At 37.6% G+C, this 22,901-nt stretch overlaps 1 protein-coding gene across 4 annotated transcripts in view; it reads left to right on the top strand.

Annotated features, from left to right (window-relative positions):
• Positions 1 to 22,901, top strand: part of RBFOX1 (RNA binding fox-1 homolog 1) — a 411,528-nt gene that overhangs the window by 320,675 nt on the left and 67,952 nt on the right. For all 4 annotated transcript variants that reach the window (XM_027839403.1, XM_027839401.1, XM_027839400.1 and 1 more), the window contains exon 8: positions 8,663 to 8,743. In XM_027839403.1, the coding sequence (XP_027695204.1) occupies positions 8,663 to 8,743 (81 nt within the window). The remainder of the gene's footprint in view (positions 1 to 8,662; positions 8,744 to 22,901) is intronic.

Raw genomic sequence — 22,901 nt, 5'->3', positions numbered from 1 at the left:
TATTTGAAATAAATGGAAGCGTTTATCAATCTGGTATCATACCCCCAAAGCTCATTTTTTAACAAGTCATAGAATGTTAATGTTAGAAGAAACCCTCAATTTTCAGATAAGGGAATTTTAGCCCAGAAAAGACAAATAAACTGCCTGAGGTCACACAGATGAGGCAGCAGCCCTAAAAATCCAGTAAGGTTTTTGTTATGAACATATTGTTTAGCTTGGCTCAATATTATTTTGGTGGCTTTTAGACAAGGTTTAATTATAAGGGCTATCAGATACACCTGTTTAGCAGAACAGAAATCAATACTAGTAAGGACAAAACAGAAAAAGCCAAGAATTACCCCCTTTCAGAAAATGCAAAAGCTCCAGAGGGTGTCAAACCTGAGGCCCACCAACCCACTCTCCCACATGGACCCCCACCCCAGAAACTCCTTCAGTTTCAAAGGATTCTTTGTAGCTTCATCCACTCAAAACCACAAAGAGCCTAAAACCTTACTGTTGGACTTACTTTTTTCTTTAGTCAGCCAGAGGACACAATCAAGATAGTTAACCAAGTAGTGTAGTAAGAAACTTGGAAATAAAATAATCTCTCCATAAATGTAAGACACACTCTTCTGCAAATACATACACTGTTAGTGAGGAAAGTAAGAACACATAGGCATGTGACAAATCTCTGTGAAAAAGTGGCTCACAACTTCTGATTTCAGGGCTACTAATTGCTTCTGATGATGACATCATACTGCTGTCTCTTCTGGGGGTGGCATCTATGTTCTACTTAATAATACTAGTACTTGCTTAATAATAGCACCTCCCTACCAGGGCTATAGTAAGGATAAAATGAGATAATATTTGTAAAGCCCTTTGCAAACCTTAAAGTGCTTTATAAATGCTACCTATCATTATTATTGTTATTACTGTTATTTCTTTTCTCTTCTGCCTTCTGCTGATGACATGGTGATGACTGGTTATCTGTACATAGTCTCTGCTATATAGGTGCTGGTTGGTCTTGTTGCCCAACTGGTCCTGTGATAGCTCTGTTGAACATGTTGTTCAGCTGGTCTTGTAATCTCAGCTAATAATTGCTCTCATAGCTGTCAGGTCTGTAGACTCTGTTGAGATGCTCCCTGGTACCGAGTTCTGGACTCAGTACTACCTGAATCATCTCAGTTTCATTGTGCTAGATTCTATTTAGTATCTCTTCTGAAGACACACTCACAGGTCTTTTTCATAGCCGAGAAGCCCAGTGAAGACAAATCAAGTCAAGTGACTCTCAGGGTAAGGTTAGGTCTTTTCTGACCCCAATGTCTGAGTGCATAGCAAAGGCTTCTCTTGTAGATGACTATGCAGTTTTGGGCTAGATTCTCTTAGATGCTCAAGCTCTTCTCCAAGAGCCAGAGCAAAAGGTAAGCTAAGGAGGCAAGGTCATTGTTCTTGCTCCTTCTAACCCACATTCCTGTCTGTGTTGAGAATGTCTATCAGTAGCAATATTTTATTCTTTCTGACTATGCTTTTGCTGCCGAAAAAACCTCAGTCTTTCAGAAAGGAAATGATAGCATGGATAGTGTTTGAGCTATGTATCCATTCATATGATGCCATTATTTATGTATTTATTTTTGACTAGGCAATGGGGTTAAGTGACTTGCCCAGGGTCACAGAGCTAGTAAGTGTTATGTGTCTGAGGCCGGATTTGAACCCAGGTCCTCCTGAATCCAGGGCCGGTGCTCTATCCACTGTGCCTCCTAGCTGCCCCATCTGATGCCATTATTAAGGTCCAGAATAGCAATTTTAACCATAGTGATTTTGACTAAACCATTTAAATAAATAATAATATTAAAAGTAACTTGGTGACGCTATGGATAGAGCGCTGGGCCTGGAGTCAGGAAGACTACTCTTCCTGAGTTCAAATCTGGTTTCACTTACTAGCTGTGTGACCCTGGGCAAATCATTTAATCCTATTTGCCTTGGTTTCCTCATCTGTAAAATGAGCTGACGAAGGAAATGGCAAACCACTCTAGTATCTTTGCCAAGAAAACCCCAAACAAGGTCACAGAGTTGCACATGACTGAAAAATGACTGAACGATGAAAATATTAATAGCAAATGTTTACAAAGCACCTTCCAAATGTTATTTCATCTTTACCACAGCCCTGGGAGGTAGGTACCACTATTGTCCCCATTTTACAGATGAAGAAATTAAGGCCAACAGAGATTGTGAGATTCACACAGCTAGTAAGTGTCTGAGAATCAACTTGAATATGGGTCTTTTTTTTTCCTTTTTTAAAAAAACTGAATAGTATTTTATTTTTTCCCAATTACATGTAAAGATAGTTTTCAGCATTAATTTTTGTAAGATTTTGAGTTCTAGATTTTCCTTTATCCCTCCCCCCTTCTCAAGATAAGAAGCGATCTGATATAGGTTATACATGTACACTCATGTTAAACATATTTCCACATTAGTCATGTTGTGAAAGAAGAATCAAAACAAAAAGAAAAAAACACAACAAAGAAAAAATAAAAACAAAAAGTGAATAGTATGCTTTGATCTGCATTCAGACTCCACAGTTCTTTCTCTGGATGTGGACAGCATTTTCCATCATGAGTCTTTTGGAATTATCTTGAATCATTGTATTGCTGAGAAAAGCTAAGTCAATCATAATTCATTGTCTCACAATGTTGCTGTTGCTGTGTACGATGTTCTGGTTCTGCTCATTTCACTCAGCATCAGTTCACGTAAGTCGTTCCAGGTTTTTCTGAAATCCACCTGCTCATCATTTCTTATACCACAATAGTATTCCATTACATTCATATACCACAACTTTTTCAGCCATTCCTTAATTGATGGGCAGCCCCTCAATTTCTAATTCTTTGCCACCACAACAAAGATGCTATAAATATTTTTGTACATTTGAGTCCTTTTCTCTTTTTTATGATCTCTTTGGGATACAGCCCTAGCAATACAATGGTATTGCTGGATCAAAGGTATGCAGAGTTTGGTTGCGTTTTGAGCATAGTTCCAAATTGCTCTCCAGAATGGCTGGATCAGTTCACAACTCCACCAACAATGCATTATGAACACAGGTCTTCTCTACTCCATGTCCAGCACTCTATCCACTGAATCACTTGGCCTACTCAGACTCTTTTATACTTTTAATGATGCTCAAAACAATCATGTCAAAGATCTCTCATTCTTCTACCATGGAAGGAGGAGAGGTTAAAAATAATTCTGAATGCCTGACTCTGTTACTTCAATTCCCTTTGTGAGGTGGAGAAAAATAGTTTTCATACTTTTTGGGTTCAGGCATTTTTTTTTCAACAATTATACAACCATTCCTGGAAAAATTATTCCCCAAGTAGTAGAAGGAGATAGTAATCACTAGAACCTTGGTCTAAGCGTCATGGCTAGTTTCTAAGCCATGCTTTGCCACCAGTCAAGTATAAGACCTGTGGGAGGCTACTGAGTTTCCATGTACCTCGCTTTCAGCATTTGTAAAATTGGCCTAGTAAAACCTTATCTCTCTTAACATGGATAGACATTGGACAAAACTCAACTGAAGTAACAGATGTGAAATTTGGGAGCTAAATGATATCTAAATTCAAAGCATTGTTGTTAGAAAAGAAAGCATTATTAGTACTGCTGTTTAAAATTAAGACTGCTAGAGAACTGATTGGGCACTGAATTTTTACAAGCTGCTTATTTCTTGTCTTGATTTTTTTTTTCCTTTTAATGGGTGATCAAAGGATTCTCCCTGGAGTTGTACAAAGTATAAAAATTCCACTTTCAAAACTGCCATATCTTAGCATTATCTTTGGTATGTGAACAATAAGCCAACATTTCTTTTGGGAAGGCGGGGGGAGGGGCCTTAGATCTCCCCTCTCCTATGTCATTAATCATATTCATGTGACAAACCATGAAGGTAGAGAAGACAAGCAGCCACAGCTGGCCTCAGCCATGACAGACACAGCTAGCATCCAGGACTAGGAAGATTCACACAAACCAACAAATCACTGAGTTTTATCTGCATCTATTGAGATGATCATGTGGTTTCTGTTAGTTTTGTTGTTGATATGATCAATTATGCTGATAGTTTTCCTGATATTGAACCAGACCTGCAACGCTGAATTTTATCTAAGCAAGAAATTTCAAACTTTCAAATAAGACTAAAAGATATCATTAAACTTGTCTAATCTGAGATCTTTATGGTCAGTGCCAAACAAATCTTGCCTAGCTTGGGCAGCTAAACAGGAAGAACTAAGATTCCTTCAGTGTAAGTCTACCTAAATTTAATCTCCAAAGACAAACCCCCCTGCCCCCCCCCCCCCACACCCATTCTGAGTGGTTCAAAACCTTCACACTATTCAAGACAGAGGTATTAAACATTCACTTGTAGGGTTCCTTTCCAGAAGAATATTTTGATTGAATCATATTTTATCCTTTTTTTGGGGGGGAGGTGCCATGAAGGGAGGGTGTCATTGATTATCATGTATTTCAAAGCAGCCCATTCAGAAGTCCAACCTCCAAAACAACTCGTACACTGGAAACATTCTTTTTCTCTTACAGGTATTGAAAAGAAAAAAAAAAATTGTAGATACTTTTTTGTTGTTTTTGTTTCATGCCCATTATTTCCCAATATAACACCTCCCCATATACACATGTACTTTTATGTGTGACTACCACAGAACTCTCCTTTGCAACCACAACAAAAAGGTATTTAACTGAAACTCATTAACATAATAACCTTGTCTGAATTTGGGTGCAAAATTATACACCCATAGTTCCACATCTCTTTATCATAGGAACTAGAAATGGAAGAAACTTAAGAAATTAATTAATCCAGCCTTATGTTATGAGATAAAGAAACTGAGTACCTGAAAAACTGCCCAAGGTTACATAGGCAGTAGGTAGAAGAGGCAGAATTCAAACAAATTTGGACTCTGAGTCCAAATGCTATGTCTTTCTACTACTCCATGCTCTAGTCACTATTTCTAGTATAGTCTGTTTTGACTACAATGTTTTCACATTCAGTATTATGCAGGGAAAAGCAGGGAATTTAATACATCTGCTGTTAGCCACGTGTGGTTACTTGATGTTCTAGAGTGTAAATCCTAAGTACCCAGTCATAGGATGATACTCATGGGATAACACTGGTGCCTTTCTTTTTAAGTTGTCAGGTAAATCAGAATTTTGCTAGGCTGAAGAATTTCATCCTGACTTTTCTGGGGTTACTTGGGTTGACTCAGTCTTCCCTCACCAAATTCACAGAAAATGACAATGGATCCTTAAGTCACTTGGCTAATAAGTTACTCAACATAAGATTCAAAAAACTTATTAAGTAAATATGACTAGTATGGACCAATGGCAAGTTTCCACTTGAGCCCTTCAAGGTCAGCCCATTAAGTACTTCAGTGCCTGGATAAGCTGTAAGACTGAGCTCTAGGGTTAGGATTTCTTAGTGCACTCTCAGAATAGGGTGCCAAGGCTCCCTTTCATTCTTTTGTCACTGTTGTCTGGTGATTACACCACTCCATTTAAATTTAGCAGTCAAGCCTTTCCTTTTCCCTTTCTTCATGTGGTAATTTCAAGTAACCATGGCTAACCTTCTGCTAATCCAAATAGTCCTATAGTCTGTTGTCTCCTTTGTGTATTTTTCTACCATGTAGAATGTTGGCTATTAATATTGTAATTTACTGAGTGTGACTTTTGGGGAATAATCTCCAATATATACCCCAGTTGTGATTTGCTACATTTGTTTCTTGTCATTTCCAGTTATGAGTAATCCAGGTTTTCATTTGAAATCAGAATGAATGACTTTGAAAACATGCAAAAGGTAGATTTTTTTTTAAAACCTGGCTCACAGGACTTAACTTGTATATCTATAGCTTTGGTTTTGGCATTTGAGTTCTAATCTGCAAAAATAAGCTCAGAAAAGAGCCAAGTGTGGTCATGAAAAGTATGGAAAAATCTCTCCATGTATTTTTTTAAAGTAGAAGAGCTAACTAGAAATCCCATGTATACATTACATATTTGCCCAATTGACTTATTTTTGAAAATAAATACTTCAAATTACATTAATATTAAATAATATTTTTGCTGTTTGTTTTGTTGAGTTTCAAGGTTTTTTGTAATAAAAGGTCACAGAGGTCCTAACCGAATACATAAGTACATTATAAATTGGATGGGAACATGTTTAGGTAATCTAAAAACTGAGCCCTGTGGCAGATGTTGATTTTTATTTTACAAAGGTCAGCCTTATGGCATAAGGCTATTGTGGGTGTATGTGTGGGTGTGTGCATGCATATGTGTATTTGTGATAGGAAGGTATCTGAAGAACTTTATTCAAATATTTTTTCTTATAAAAACACAACAGAAGAAAAAGATCAAGATTTCATTATATTCTGCCAGGATTTAGCATTCTAACAGAAATCCTATATTTCACTCTGTTGAGATTCTGTAAATTGTATCCAGGATATTGGCATGTTCCCTCAGGGCCTTATTGTCGAATAATTAAATCTCTTGGATATTTTCACTACAAATACATTATTTTAAATTTGAAACATAGGTATCTCAAGAAACTTTACCTCTCATTAAAATGAATCCTACTGACTTCTGAAAATTCTCATTATAAGTATTGACAGTAATATTTAAAGTAAATAGAATCGTGTATAAGACAACCTGGTTTTCCTTGGTGGAAGGAGTACATCTGAAGCAAAGTAGATAGCCTTTCCAAAAAAGTGCATTCCTTCTGGTTGATTAGAAATCAACATCATTTTTTTAAATGGTCATGCAGAATAAAAACAGAAAATGTCAAGTGAAGAAAAATTAGACCTTTCAAAAACTCCATTTTATAGTTATGTTCTGTGATAGAGCATTAATGGAATATAATTGGAGAAGGGAAAGATTTTAACTAATGAATTGGGATTAGGATTGGGACAGCCTAAGGCCCAGGACCTCAAAATAATTTGTTTGCTAAGAAAAAAAATTGAAGCAAATAAAGTTACTCCATTTCAAGAACTCTCCTTCTTGAGTTGCCAAGGTCTGGAACTCTCAAGTAATCAGGGAAAGGAATGGAAGATGTTTGGTTGGTAGGCCAACATTCTGCAAATTGATCACTTTTTTTTTTATCATCTGCAAGTCTGGATGTGGAAAAGCTATATTTGATTTTTCATAGTATTGATCTGTGGGTTGGGAATTTCAGGCATATCTTGTTTTGGGGAGATGAGTCCAAAAAGAGAGAAAGTTGAGAAATTGTGAAATTAAGAAAGCTTGAACCATATCAAATGGGAATAATTTATATTAGCCTGTCATCTTAACCACTTCAAATCTGCATTTCAAAATTATACTACCTTGTTTATCTCTCTGTCCCTCACCATATGCTTTTCATTTTCTGTGTTAACCCACAAAAACAAACTATTAGCAGGTACAATAGGGCTTTCATGCTCTCCAACTCTGTTTTTTTCTTGCTCCCAACAACCTTCGGAAAAACCTTTCTTCATACCAAAATTTACCTGATGCTTTTTTGAAAAAGTTGCTGGGGGAAGAATTTTTTTAATTGAATTTTATTCTTTGGACTTAAAGGTTTTGTGGTTATTTTGTAGTTCTAGATGTCAGTCCTAGGGTGAGGCTCCAAGGAACAGAACTCATTATTACAGCTGAACATTTGTAATAAATGGACTTTTTGAGGTAGAGTTAACTTCCTTTCTCTTTTGGTGGTAATGGAAGAATAAACTGGAAGTACTGAACTTATCCACCCAGGGAAGGTAATATTAGGAATACCTTTTCATTTTCCATAATAGGTTAAAAATACATAAAATGTTTTTCACAATCTTCTGAATATTTCTGCTTTTTTTATTTGGAGTAGTAGAAAGGAGGTAAAATAATTCCTGAAGAAATTTCTGAACTGACCAATATCTGATCAAGCTATTTCAAACATGTCATAAGAACAGAAATGTCTGAGATGTCACTCATTTTGGGGGCAGTAATATGCCTGCTATCTGCTGTCTTTTTCAATTCAAGCAGAGAAAATAGTCATATGAATGGAAAGGAAGAATGCTAACTTGTACCCTTTATCAACAAGGTTAGTTAGACAGACTTTTCAGCTGAAACAGAATATTCAGAGAGAGAGAGAGAGAGAGAGAGAGAGAGAGAGAGAGAGGGAGAGGGAGGGCCTAGGTTATCAAGAAGTAGAAATCGTAATAGGAAAAGTCTTGTAGAGAGCTACTTGCCCAGTGTAACTAGCTGTTTATATTGTCCAAGTAAAAGTAATAAATGTCAAATTGGTTTATCTCCTTACCTCTGCACCTCCCGGGGGGGGGGGGAGTAGGCTGAGTCCAATAGAGCTCGGCAGGCAGAAAAAGAATTCTCTTTGTACTTATTTGAAAGGCTAGCCTAACAGGGTTGCTGGAAAGCAGGTCTCCAAAATTTGCAAAATGATGATAATTCCTGCTTGGTGGGCTGGGTTGGGCAGAAACACTTTCTTCTTTTTCTTGAGAATTACTTGTTGAGGTCTCTGGAATATAAGACCCACAGGCAGACAATCTCATTGGTCTTCACTGCCCCATGAACACTGGTATATGGCTGTATTTCTTTTTTTTTTTTTAATTTGACATAATGCCTCAGGTTTAGTGTGCGTGTTCCAAAACCAGATACCATCTCTCTCTCTCTCTTATAGGCACGGTGCTGTTGTGCCAGGCAAACCAGGAGGGATCTTCTGTGTACAGTGCCCCCAGTTCACTAGTATACACTTCCACAAGTAAGCCAGTGTTGCGGCTCTATTTTTGTTTTGTGACATAAATATGAGTCAAATCACCTTCCCTGCCATGTAAGTTTCCCCTCCTCTCCCTTCCCTACCCCACTCTAGCTCTCGTTGAGGTTAAGGTGATAATCATTAGCATGCTTTTTTCTGTTTCTGTAGCATCTTATTCACTCTCCTCATTATCATCCCCGTCTGATACCTCATAGTCTAGACATCAATTTCATTCTGTTATCTACAGATAAGTCCCAATGGTGGAGGAACCACAGCCCTTTGCCTACCTTCTATCACAGCCTTACAAATAAAAAATAAAATAAAATAAAATTTACACTACATAAATATAGCATGTTAAACTTATCCTCCTTTCAGGGGGTATTAAGGAAGTGAAGTATACAAAATCAGCAGCCTATTTGCCATTTATAAAAATGTTGCTTTTCCTTGGCAAGTGGGACATTTGCAAGGCTGTTTTACCAAATGTTCTGACTGACTACTGTAAGAAAGAGGAATTGCTTCAGCCTCCATTCAATCTAGAAAAAAGAGTCAGACGCCCAAATTGTTAAGATTCAGGTTCAGCTAGCCATTGGAGATGGTTCCATATATTCATGGCTCTTCAACACGGGAGGAATCCGGGTGAGGGGGGTCTGAATAAACAGGGCAGTTAGATCAAAAAGTGATGCCAAAGTATACGTGCCTCCCTTAACACTGACTGGAGCGGGGGCCTGTCTGGGTTGAGAGGGGGGAAGGATCCATTTTGGTTATACTGAAAGCAGGTCCCCAACCTAGCTCCATGACTGCAAATAACCTTGGAATTCTTAAAGTGGGCTGAAGCAAAAAGCTGTCTTTGCTTATTTGGGCCGTGGGGTCCTCTCACCTTATCCTTATTCCTCATAATAAGTCCCTCCTCAAGGAGACTCTCATCCTTAGCTGTCTGGATTTCCTTTAGCCTGAGACCTTATCATCCATTTCATACAATGTATATATTCACTGCAAAGTACTGACCAAAAGAGTGGAGAGGAAGACGGTCATAAAAGGAGGACTTCTTCGGCAACATGGCTCAGAACATTCTCTAGATGGGGTGCTCCTCTTTGAAGATCTCTTCACCAGCTCCAGAGGGGCAGCAGCCTGAGATTTGCCTGGGTAAAGGGCTGGGGCCAGGAATTGCCAATTTGTACCACTCTGCAGTTCCAGATCATCACTGAATTGCCCAGCCTTAAGAAGCAAACGGCGACTTCCCTGATGGGCCAGGAAGTTGTAAGCAGTCACAAGGATAAAAACGTCTTCAGTTAAGCATGTTAAAAACCCAGAAGCACCTGAAGTCATTTGGAGACAATGGAGAATTTCTAACATCAGGAGATAACACACAAAAGCAATTTATTTCAGTGTTAGCTGTATGTATAAAGAAAGAACGGGGTATTCTTTAGTGTTTGTGACTACTAATCAATAAACTTCTTGGCACAGTGACACAAAGTGACCCTTTCCACACTAGCCAAAACAGTTTAGCCTATATCCAGTCATTAGTGGTCATTTTCTTTGGAAAGAGATAGAGCTTGCTGGAGGTATGGATTCAAGAGCATATGTTCTGTTTTCCCTCTCCCTTTAATTTTCTTGAGTTGCCTTGACAGGAAAAAAGTCAGTTCTTCAGCTGCTTGAGGAAAACTCACTTCTCAGCTATGGATGAGTTAGGGAAAAGTCTCCCATCTTTGTACAGGCTAACTCAAGATGTATTCTCAAAGCAGATTCCAGTCTTCCCCATTTAAATTTAAGACATTCTTCTAGACATGAAAAACATCTTTAGGGAGAAGTGGTACAATCAGTTTCCTCTCCACAGTCCTTCCATGATCCCCCAGGACATATACCCAAACTATAAATCTTGTCCAAACCAATACTTACTTCAATTTCTGAGATAGTTGGGAACAGGAGAAGGCAATAATTCAAGAGCATCTTCTAATATGACAATATATTTTATTAAAGGAACAGGGATGGTGTGGGAGTGAGAAGGGATATAGAAAAACTTGTTATAGCACATCTCTTAGCATCTAATTGGCAAAAAACAAAACAAAAAACACTGAATATTACATTATGTGTTGACCTGAAACTTTTTGGCACCCACCTATATAGCAGCAAAAACATTTTTAGGACAAGTGAACATTTTTTAAGTAGACTCCTAAAAATGCCAAAAATGGTTAATTGAAGGATTCTGTTCTGTCGGATGTTCAATAATAAATTGTGGAGCTAGTGAGAAGTGTGCCTAAGGAAGACATCAGCTTGAGTATTTAGTCCTTATTACAGTATATTTATATCATTCTTCTTCATGTGGATCTGTGGTGACATCTGACAGTTGTTAGCTACCTTTAGTCATTAGCTATTCAGGTAATGAGCAAACTGATCAGAGGAGTAATACTAAAAGTAGTGAGTCATTATGGCAGAATTTTCCATTTTTAGTGAAAAAAAATTGGCTTTCAATATGCTCCTGTTCTTTTATCCCCTTCTAAAATGTTTTTGGACTATCAAAGAGATGCAACTTCCAAAGTAGAAAAAAACTTTTTTTTGCTCTATCAACTGATTCAGCCAAGGAATTTTTAAAGACAACATTTAATTGAAAATTAAAACATTTAATTTTCTTTTTGTTAAGGGTTGAAGGGAAATCAAAACATAAACTCACTTAATGATAAGGATCAAGAAATATATTAATAAGTACAAACAACTGAGTTTGTGTTAAATGTGATATCAATCCTTTAGCATGCTTCTTTACTATTGATTCTCACTGATTAGATGTATAATCAAGTCAGCAAGTAACCATCATTACAGTAAGCAATAATGACTTGGATGATAATCCCTGAATTTGACTTGACCGAAAATGACATTAAAATAGGTAAGTTTGCAATGTCAGTCTTCCTTAATGAACATGATGAGCAGTCCTAGTATTATGGCTATAGGATAGAAGGGACCTTAGAGAACATCTAGTTCAATCTCTTAATTTGTTAAATTACAAAACTTAGGCCTCCGGGAGAGATTCTGACTTTCACAAGTGGGAGACAGGATTCAAATTCAGAACCTGTGACTTCAAACCCAAAAGTCTTTCCACTACAACAGTCACTGGCAATAGAGCACAAGTGGCCAGGGTTTCTAATACGGTTACTGGAAAGTATGTTACTTAAAGCTATTATCACTCAGGTTCCTTCCTGCTGTCCATCTAATCTTTGAACTGACTCCACAGTATAAATGATCCATTAGGCTGGGTAGAGGCCTTCCTGGTAACTAACAGTCTCCACAGTGTCTTCATATTACATAGTCTAAATAGAAGGGAAAAGATTATGCTATTTTGTAATGGTTAAGTATTCTCCAAGTTAAGGTAGGGTCTCGACAAATTCCGTTTTTTGTTTGTTTTTGTTACTGTTTTTAGTACTGCTATTGTAGGAATCTTTGTCATTCTCAACTGACAAAACTTTTAATAAGAAGAATAGTAATTTTTGATTACCCTAACTACCTATGTGGCCATGAGCAAATCATTTTTGCCTCAGTTTTGTTATCTATAAAACAATGAAATCAAACTAGTTGATCTCAAAAAATCCTTTTCAACTCTAGTATTTCTGATTTCTTTTCACACCCCTACCTTTTTTAGTCCCATCTTTACCTTTCTTCTTCTCCGCTGCTCTGTTGGCAGCTTCCAAATCAAAAGGGTTTTTGTCTCTTTCATGCAAGGGAAATTAATTTATCTACACATGCTCCATAAACCACTTGTGTAACATAATCTTCCTCTCATCCACTGCAAGTACTAATGGTTGTAGCCTTTCTCTTCCTAAATAGAAATAGGGATTGGGGGCAGGGGAGAATAAATATAAGGAGTTAGTTGCAGGAAAGTAGTCTGGAAATACATAGTTCAAAACAATTTTTAACCGGATCCAATAAATTCTGTGGGAAAAAAAAGCAAACCTATAAGTAAATGCAAATTTTCCTGAACAGCCTTTAGAGATTGTCAAAATAACTTTGGTTTCAACTCTCATATTTATGGTGATCCTATGGCCCCCCTCAGTGTAACTGCAACCTTGTATGATTAGATGTTAGATTACCATGCACCTGTGTTTCTTCATATGATAGATAATTATGTATACTGTGATAAATTATATATTTTAGACCTATTAAAAAAAAGAATAGTAATCCTCAACATTTATACTTCGATGGGTGGGTGCTCCTTCCAACGATGCAACTTGTGAAGTAACAAGCAGAATTTGAACCCAGGTCTTCCTACAGAAGGAATCCTGTCCACCCACCCTTCTTCCAGACCTGGATTGTTCATTCTTTCTTTTCTCCATGTCTGCACCCATTATGTAAAGTATTCCTGGAAATATTCCTAGAACTAAACAGCTCTGAACCACCAATATTTTAGGTGCTTTCACTGTTGCTGGGGTACTGGGCCTCATACGTTCACCATATTATCTATTGCACATCTGCAGGTCCTCCACCTCAAATGTCTTCTTTCATCTCCTCCCAGTTAAAGATGATAACCTTACATCATCAGAGAGAAGCTTCCCTACTCATTTCCACGTGTTCCCCTTATTATTTTCCCATCTCTGCACCTTTTGTGAAGATGCCAACTGTCCCACCTATGTTAGGAACCTCATCTTTTCTCACCTCATGAGAGGCATGATTCCCACATTTATCTCTTACCTCTTTAGTATCTTAAATCTTTCACTCTACACTGAGTTCTTACTTTCTAGTGTTAAACATAATTCACTGAACACTGCTACCCCTTCCAACTATATCCCATGTCCCACCTAACTTTCATGAATAAACTTCTGGGACTAGAGGTACTCTTTCTACTCTGTCTCCCATCTTTCTTTGTTACCCACTCCCTCCTTAAAACTTTACAATCTAACGTCTACAGTATTTCACCACAAACGATGAAGGCACCAAAGGATTATCTCCCAGTTCAATACAATGAATCTATATGGATATTCCTTAAAGAAACTAGCTCATCCCCTCTTGTGGTTTCATCTGCTTACATGGAATGACACCCCAAACTTCATCTTTGGACCTGTCATTCTTACTTCAGACCCTGGTATCCCTTTTCCTAAAGGACATCGACACATGACAGTTTCCTCAAATAAGCACTACTTCCTATCTCCTCTCATTGTCAAGGATACTATACAATCATCCCAGAGGATACTGAGGCTTCAAAATGTAGAATTTAAGTTCATCTTACTCTTTGGCTCCCACTTTTAGTTTTCAGGCCTCACACATTTGTTCTTGATTAGGTTTCCTTTACCTGACCCTTTCTTTCTATCCTTACAGTTAATTGTTGCTGTTCAGTCATTTCAGTCGTGTCTGACTCTTTGTTACCCGATTTGGGCTTTTCTTGGCAGAGATAGTGGACTGGTTTGCCATTTTCTTCTCTCTTTACAGATGGGGAAACTAGGCAAACAGGGTCAAGTGACTTGCCAGAGTCACACAGCTAGTAAGTGTCTGAAGCCAGATTTGAACTCATGAAGATGAGTCCTCCTAACTCCAGGCCCAGTACTCTATCCACTTTACCACCGATAATAATCCACTCTAATCCATTGTAACCTCATGACTGAATTAATGAATTGGTTTTCTGGATGGTTTCACTATATCCTTGCCCCAGTTAACCTTATACCCAGTTGCCTCCACTCAAATATCACTCTACACAATGGCTACTGATGTAATCTAATTCTTTCTGCCCATTTCCAACCATAGGGCCCCTCCATTCTAGCCAAACTAGTCAGCTTGCTGTTCCCCAGAAATTGCTTCCTTGCTCATGCTACTTACTCCTCGCTTTCAGTCCGTGTTACATTACTTCCTACAAGAGGTAGTCAGAAGTTAAGATGCTTTAAAAAGCCTTCTCTGACAAACTCTGTTTCAGCTAGAATAGTCCTGTAGATTCCTGAGGGGCAGCATTATTCCTGGAGAGAACAAAAAAGACCTGGGGTTAAATTTGGGTTCTGCTATTTAATACCTGTGTGACCTTGGATAAGTTACTCTTTGGTCATTAGTTTTGATCATCTGTAAAATGCGAGCCTTGGATTAGGAGTCTTCTAAGTGTCCTAACTCCAAATCTTATAAGCACAGCTCAAGTAGTTAATGTATTATCTATGTCTTGCATGCCTTAATCTGCTGACATCCAAACTTTCTCCAGTTGTTCTTAGCATTTACTAATAGATTATTAGTGTCTTAAGGGCAGAAGCTATATATGCTCTTTTCATACCTCCAAAGTACCTCATGTTATTAGTCATAGTAAGAGTAGACTAAAAACTGATTGGTTGAATGAATGAAAACATGAATATAATCTCCTAGGGCAAGGCAGGGTATGTGTGGACAGAATCTGTGTATAGATCAGCCCTGGAAATGGACACTTGCCAGTTGCTTAGGGTCAATTACAATTTGTACCAGGTGAGTTGGAAAAGTATTAATTTCATTAATTTTATTCCATGTGTCACTTGCACTAGCTAGAAGAACAAAGGAGAAAAAAAGTGTGAACTAGCTAACATCTTGGTTGTACTTGTTAAGACTGTATCAGAATACATTTCTTGCTATTGATTAAAATTAACTGCCATTTAACTCAGCCAATCAAAAAGGAAATTAAGATGTCCAAAAGTTTGTTTTTTGTTTAAAACTTACAAAGCGAAGAAAGTTGGCACAGTGGAAAGAGTTCAGGAATCAAGAGACCTGGGTTCCAGTTATGATTGTTAGCATTATGATATAGGGCAAATCACTTCACTGCTCCAGTCCTCCATTTCCTCATTTGTAAGTGATAGTGTCAGATTGTATTTTCTCTGAGGTCCATCCACATCATCTCTAAATCCTGTGATTTCAGGTCCATCACTTGTTTGATTATACCAGGTGTTTAAAGTCAGAGAGGCAGCATGAGACCAGCTCACGCACCTTTCACTGTCTGCCAATATTACAGAACAAGACGGCCAGAGGGGCTGTCTGCTATTCAGCTGATGTTCAGCTGTATTTATTTCCTTGAGGATATTAACTTACTCTGAGTAACTTAAAAGTTATCTTTCTTCCAGGTTGTTCGCAGTTAGCTCCCCTCATTTCAGATTCCTTCTTCTGTCTACAGTCAAGACAACTAGAATTACAGTAACTAGTTAAAATTATTTCACAGAATATCTGCCTTGTCCCACTTTCAACGTGGTGATTTTGTTGTATGTGTTTTTTTTTCATCATTGTCATGTGAAAACAAAATAAACAAAAGCACAATTAGAGAACGTATTTTTTCCCATTGCTTTCTTATTAGAATAGGACCTCAGGTGATCCATAGGAAATGCATTTGTGAATGTAAGTGCCCTGCTGATCCCTTTAGAGTGTGTGGTACTTTGCCTCTGTTTCTGTTATTTTTCAGCAAACCACAAGTATCACATGTTCATAACTTAGACATGTGGGTATATGATTTTCTTCATAACTGATGAACTCCAGAAAAAATGTAAGTTGAAGTTTCTTAGATTCTCATTATGATTTCATAGATCTTTTCTGATCTTTATTTAGCTTCTGATACTTTGGATTCTCTGAACCCTGGCCCCTTTACCAAATAGCTGTCCAAATATCCATAGCTATACATATATATATATATATATATATACATACATATATATATATATATACTTAACTTTTAGTAAGTAAATTTAGTAAAAATTTAATAAGAGGGAACATACTATTTAAATGAATCCTGAAATTAGGTATAATTGTAGTATGAATAATTCTCACCAAAATGACTTATTTTTAACTTATACATAACACGGTTTTGTGTGTATGTATGTGTGTTTGTATGTATGGTGTGTGCATGTGCACATGCCTATTTTTAAATGGGGCTACACCTATGCATTGAAGTGTTCCTTTAACATGCTGTTTAATGTTTCTGGTATGCGGCAATTCTGTAGGTGAAACTGTATTTTATCTATCTATAAAAGTATTTCTAATACCCCTTGGCGGGGGGGGGGGGGAAACACTTTGTTCAAGGCTTAAAATGGATCCACTTGCGAGTCTAATTAGGAATTTTTGCAGCCAAAGCAAGCAGGGTACCCTCAGTTGAGTTGGAGGATGTAGCTCACCCCCACATGCTATCTGATAAGCTTCCAATTTTAACTAATTATTCTTACTATAAACTGTAGTAGAATCTGCTTTTTCTATGCTGTAGAAGACCAGCAAATGCTATTTATACCTTTGCATCTTGGGAAGAAGAACTGGTTTCCCCACTCTAGTTATGGCTATGAATCATGTTATATCAAACTTGATGCTCTAGGAGATCTTGTTAAAAACAAAATTCCCAGTGTACTTGACAAGGCCATCTGTCTCATGATATGAATAATAATATCTTAAATTTGCTTAAAGATTATCAATAGAAAAATTCCACGAGCAAAGTGTGCCATTGTTCCCTGGCATAGACATTTAGCACCTTTTCATTATTACATATAAGGTATGTGCACCTTTCCATAAGGAGAGGTGAAATGAGCTTGGTAATTTTCTAACAGTTTGTTTTCAGAGTTGAGTAGTTCAGTGTGCATACATGAGTGTCTGTGTGCTTACATATATCCACTTTAACCCAGTTTCTAAGGATGAAAATGGTGGGAAAGGGTATTTTGCCTCATTCCTATAGTTAATTTGCTCTGCCATTTCCTTAAATTGAAATATAAGAAGATAATTAATTTATTCCATGGATGGAAAACTCCAACCCTAATTAGCAATATTATGGGTCATTGATCACCACCAGCAGAAAAGTGCTTTTTTCAGAAACAGGTACAGATCTGCTTTTGAAGTTGGTTTAGTCCAAGTATTTCTGCCAAAATCAAATTTAACATCATTTTTGTTTTCTACTTCATTTGCTACTGAGACATCCATCAAGGGCAAAAGAATAGACTTCACGGTCACAAATATTCACATAAATATAATTTGTTTTCATACAATACCACTAAAGCTATACTTAAGAGTTTATTAGCATATTTTGTGGGAAGTCTTACAGCAAAAACAAAATTAATTTTAATTCTCTCAAAATCCTCACTTTGAACAAGAAAAACATCTGATAGTATAGGAAAGTTCTTGCAGAGGCAAATTGTTATCAGTATGCAAATCATCATCATTTATTCTGGCTTATGAAACTGAAGGGCAAGAAGATAGCAGTATGTTTTAATTGATATATTGATTATAATTTTATGGAGTAATCTTGTGGAATTCATTTAAGTTATGTAAGTAGAATAAGTGCACATAAATTAGGTCCATAACTTTTGGGGGTTGGAGTGAGGTGGAGGGCAATTGATAAAACTTCCATAAGGTTCTGTAAATAAATTAGTGGTCTAAATTAATGACTGACTTTTTTTCATCTCAATATAGAAAATGTTGTACTGGGTTCCAGTAATAAAAAGTGAGTTTATAGGTAGTTGTTTTTAACTTTAATTGTTCTTCCCCACATTCTACCCTCTCTATAGATTTAAGAATTCATCTTTGTTTTTACAGCTATGTTTGCTGACCATTTTCATCCCGCAACATACGAGAGGATTTCTGAAAGGCACATAGACTGTAAGAGGATAACATAGTGTAGTAGATAGAATCCTGGACTTAGAGGAAGAAAAACAATTCGTCCTCAGACATTTGCTTGCTATGTAACCCTAGGCAAGTCACTAAACCTAACAGTGCCAGTGTGTGTTTTCTCAACTGCAAATTGAGAGTATCAGTAAAACAAGATCCCTTTCAGATCTAAATCTATGATCCTATAATGTGAATACCGGTATATGCTGATGAAAATTACTAAAATACAGAGTGAAATCTGGGGACACAGTCCCCCAGTATAAATCTCCTCCAGCTGAGTTCTTTTCACTGGTTTGTCTCTCATTAATTTCCCACCACCGCATCAAATGTAAAAAGGGAGAGCTCTGTCCTCTAAAGATGATGCCACTGGGTTTATCAGACTTAGTTGAGTCATTTTTTAGTTGTGTCTGACTTTTTGTGGCCCCACCCCATTTGGGGTTTTCCTGGCAGAAATACTAGAGTGGTTTGCCATTTCCTTCTCCAGCTCATTTTACAGATGAGGAAGCTGAGGCAAATAGGGTTAAGTGACTTGCCTGGAGTCACAGAGTTAGTAAGTATCTGGGGCCACATTTGATTGACCTCAAGAAGATAAGTCTCCCTGACTCTAGGCCCAGCTCTCTATCTACTGTGCCACCTAGTTGTACGCCCCCCACACACATTTATTACATTTCTGTAATTATTTTCCTTCTCAAGAGTTTTCCCTTCCCCTCTCCACCTTAGGTCATGCAAATAGTTCAAATAAACATCTTTATTATGCTGTGAGAGAATTAGGGGATTAAAAATATATGCACCTTAGTTAAATCATGGTCATAATAAGTTATGTTTTTTACCTCGACAAAACATTTAAGTACTAAACAATCATTTTTAAATAACTCTCAATTGTCACTTCCCTTTCTAGTATTAAAGTTCTTCCTTTAGGCCCTGGCTGAGAATTTTATTATTATATTAGCAGTACAACACTTTTAAGCTTCTAATTCCCAGGGAAGCAGAATCTTTTCCTATCTGTGTTTGAGGCCTATACCTCTCAAGCTTTGAATTGAATTTATTCTCTAGAAAGTCGTCTGACACTCTACCCAACCCCCGCCAGCCCCAATTCAGCTACCATTTTTCTAGTCTACTCTAGGAAATCACTGGCTGTGTTTTCTCCTACCTGTAGACACTCATTAAAATGTACCATAATGGACAGAAGCTGTTTGCAGAGGCAGAAAATCCCGGGTTCAAGTCCCACTCCTAATGCACGCTTACTATTTGACTCTGGGCTTAACTTCTGAGAACCTCAGTCAACTCTTAAAATGATACACTGCAGACAGGTTGTAAATCCACACTGGTAAAAGGAATTTCCTCCCCCAGGGGCTAGTCTTCTATACTTAATGAAAGCAAAGGTTTGGGTAATTTTTTTAAAAGCACTATTGGTGAATTATGGCAGACACTTCCTTATGGACATTATGAACTGGATGTCTTGTAGGCATCTCAAACTCAATATGTTCACAAGAGAAGTTAGTATTTTTTCCCCTTAAACCTTCCCATCTTCCTAACTTTCCTGTTACTGTTGAGAGCACCACTAATGTCCCAGTCATCCAGCCTGACAACTTTGATGTCATCCTTGCCTTCTCACTCACCTTCACCCCATATATCCAATCGATTCTCATGTTTTGTTGTTTCTACACAGACGACATTTCATTCACTTGTCTTAGCTCCTGTCACACAGCCACAGCCCTGGTTCAGGTTCTCATCATCTCACATCTAGACTATTGCAAAAGCTTTTTGGTTGGTTTCCCTGTCTCAGATCTCTCCCTATTCCTGTTCATCCCCCACTCAGCTGTCAAAATGATCCTCCTGAAAGTCCATTGTCTTCCAAGATCTCATTCGAAGCCCTTCACGACCTTTCTCCTTCCTGTCTTCTCAGTATTATTACACTGTACTCCATCTTTTGACTTGGTTTCTTTTCAGTGACTATCCAGCATGCCTGGAATGCCCTCCTTCAACTTTACTTACTGTCTTCTGTTAAGATTAAATTCAAATTCCTTCCTTCTGCAAGCCTCCCCTCTTCCCTCCCCTCACCTCCACTGCAGGTATCTTCTCTCTGAGATACCTTCCATCTATTCTGTATATACCTTGTATGATAATGGTTGTTTACATGTTGTCTCTCCCATTAGAATGTGAGCTCCTTGAAGCCAAGAACCATGTTTTTCTCTTTCTTTGTATCCCCAATTCTAAGCACAGTTCCTTACATATAGAAAATGTTTGCACATAATAAATGCTTCTTATCTGAGAATAACCTAGTTATGCCTTGAGGGAATTCTCTTTAGAGTACTAGAAAGGAGGAGGCAAGCTTTTATAGGCAATATTCCATAATAAAACTTATCTTTTCCATTGTGCAACTTCCATCAAGTTGTAGAAAACAGAAAGATGCAACTGTGCTTACTCTCTGAGCATTTTTATATATGCATGTTTTATGTGCATATACACATACATGTTTGTACATATCTATCTCTATATACACATTGATCCTGGACAAATACTGCAAATGGATGGTGAGCTATGCCCAGAATTGAATATGAGAAAGAGGGATGCCTGTATTATCTTTGGAAAATTGCTGAATTTCCCTACTAAAGAAAGCCTTTGATGACCCAAAGTTCCTCCTTGAAACAAAGGTTCATTTTTTATACTAATGTTCTTATGTTGCTATATGGCTATGAGCAAAGTAACACTACAGCCTACAAGGAAAAGTTGTCGATCACCCAAAGGGTACTGAAGAGGCATGTGATTGGTGTGTACAAGCTGAAACACATTATAAGCAAAAAATGCATAGGAGAAGTGGTTTAAAGTAGTGGTGTCAAACTCAAGTAGAGATAATGGCCACTAATCCACACATAAGGATCCCTGACAGCCACATATTGACTTAGTTTTAAAATGTCATCTTATCTATGTTTTACTGTATCCTTACTTATTTTGTTAAATATTCCCAATTACATTTTAATCTGGTTCAGGCCAAACTCAAGAGTGTTGTAAGGCTGTGTGCAGCCCATGGGCCACATGCCTGACACTTCTTGGGATACTGTCAAAGAAATGTTTGAGCTAAAAAGAAGATGGACTGGTGGAAATTGTAAGAAAGAAGGATAACTGATGTATATTGCACATGCTAATCTTAGTATCTTCAAGATGTCTCAAAAGAAAATGAGGAAGGCCTCTAGCATTTGGAATGATATTCTATGTTGTACTTATGGGAAGACATCTGGAAGAGTCATACCAGATGGGCAAGCATGGATTGATTACAGTATTCATCATTGGAAATAATAACCACATTGGTGAAAGAAAAGATTCATTTGAGAATAGCATTCTTACTCTGAGCAGAGATATTCAGCTACAAAAAAATCAAATCCTGCTTTCCTTTCCCTCCCCCCACCTCTATTTTCTTTATTTCTTTTATGTTTCTTTTATTCTGACTTTCCTCTTAAAGCTTTCCTATTGGGCTGTTCACACCAATTCCTCTACCCTGCATCAGTTCACCTGGCATTATTTTTGGCATTTCTCTGAAGCCTTCGTTTTCATAAAAGCAGACAAACACTTAATACTTCCCCATAACACTGTTGCTTATTGTCATCAATCCAAATGGCTTTGCTGAGAGTATGTATTATTAGCAAGTAAACTGTAGTCACCAACTTAGTGGAGGAAATACCTCCAAAAAGAGGGTTGACATAAACACATGGAGAAAGAAATCCACACAAAGGTCACTTGAATGTTGACATTCATTTATACATTGAGCCTTTAGATTGATGAGTCATGCCTTTCTACAATAGTTCCTATACTGCTTCTATAAGAACAGCAGGTCTTCTATTTTTATCTTCTGATATTTGGAGTGTTATTCTTAAGTCTCATCATGATGTGGAGATGATCCTATAGTCTACAATACTATTTCAGTAGACCACAAATTTGTTGCATTCTATCAAGCTGGAAAGATTTTGACAATGAGCCCAGTGATAGTTTTTTTTCTGTCATCAGTATCAGCCTAGTTAAGCATATAGAGGCTCAACAAAAGAGGGTGATTCACTAGGAGATGACATCTTTTAGCCACAGCAAATCACGAAAACAGTCTTTTAAGGCACTGAGGAGTTATAATCAGTCAGTGAACATGTATTAAGCACCTACTATATGTCAGGCACTGTTCTAAGCACTGGGGAAACAGAAAGGCAAAAGACAGTCTCTGTTCTCGAGAACTTCACGGTCTAATGTGGGAGAATACAAATATGTACAAAGAAGAAACACACATATGATATACTAGAAATAATGAACAGAGGGAAGGCATCAGAATTAAGGAGGGTCAGAAAAAGCCTCTGATAGAAGGTGGGATTTTACTGGGTACTTAATGGAAGCAAAGGAAGTGATGAGGGGCAGCTAGATGGCTCAGTGAATAGAGCTCTGGACCTGGAGTAAGGAATATTTGAGTTAAAATCTGGCCTCAGATATTTACTAGCTGTGTGATCCTGGGCAAGTCACTTAACCTCTGCCTTAATCCAGTGGAGAAGGAAATGGCAAACCACTCCAGTATCATTGCCATGGACAGTATGGTCTATGGGGTCACAAAGAGTTGGACATGAGTTAGCAACTGAACAAC

The sequence above is a fragment of the Vombatus ursinus genome, unplaced genomic scaffold, assembly GCF_900497805.2.
Source record: "Vombatus ursinus unplaced genomic scaffold, bare-nosed wombat genome assembly UNPS02014832.1, whole genome shotgun sequence".
NCBI lineage: Eukaryota > Metazoa > Chordata > Mammalia > Diprotodontia > Vombatidae > Vombatus > Vombatus ursinus.
The sequence above is the reverse complement of the archived record's forward strand: the minus strand, read 5'-3'. Positions and strand labels throughout refer to the sequence as shown.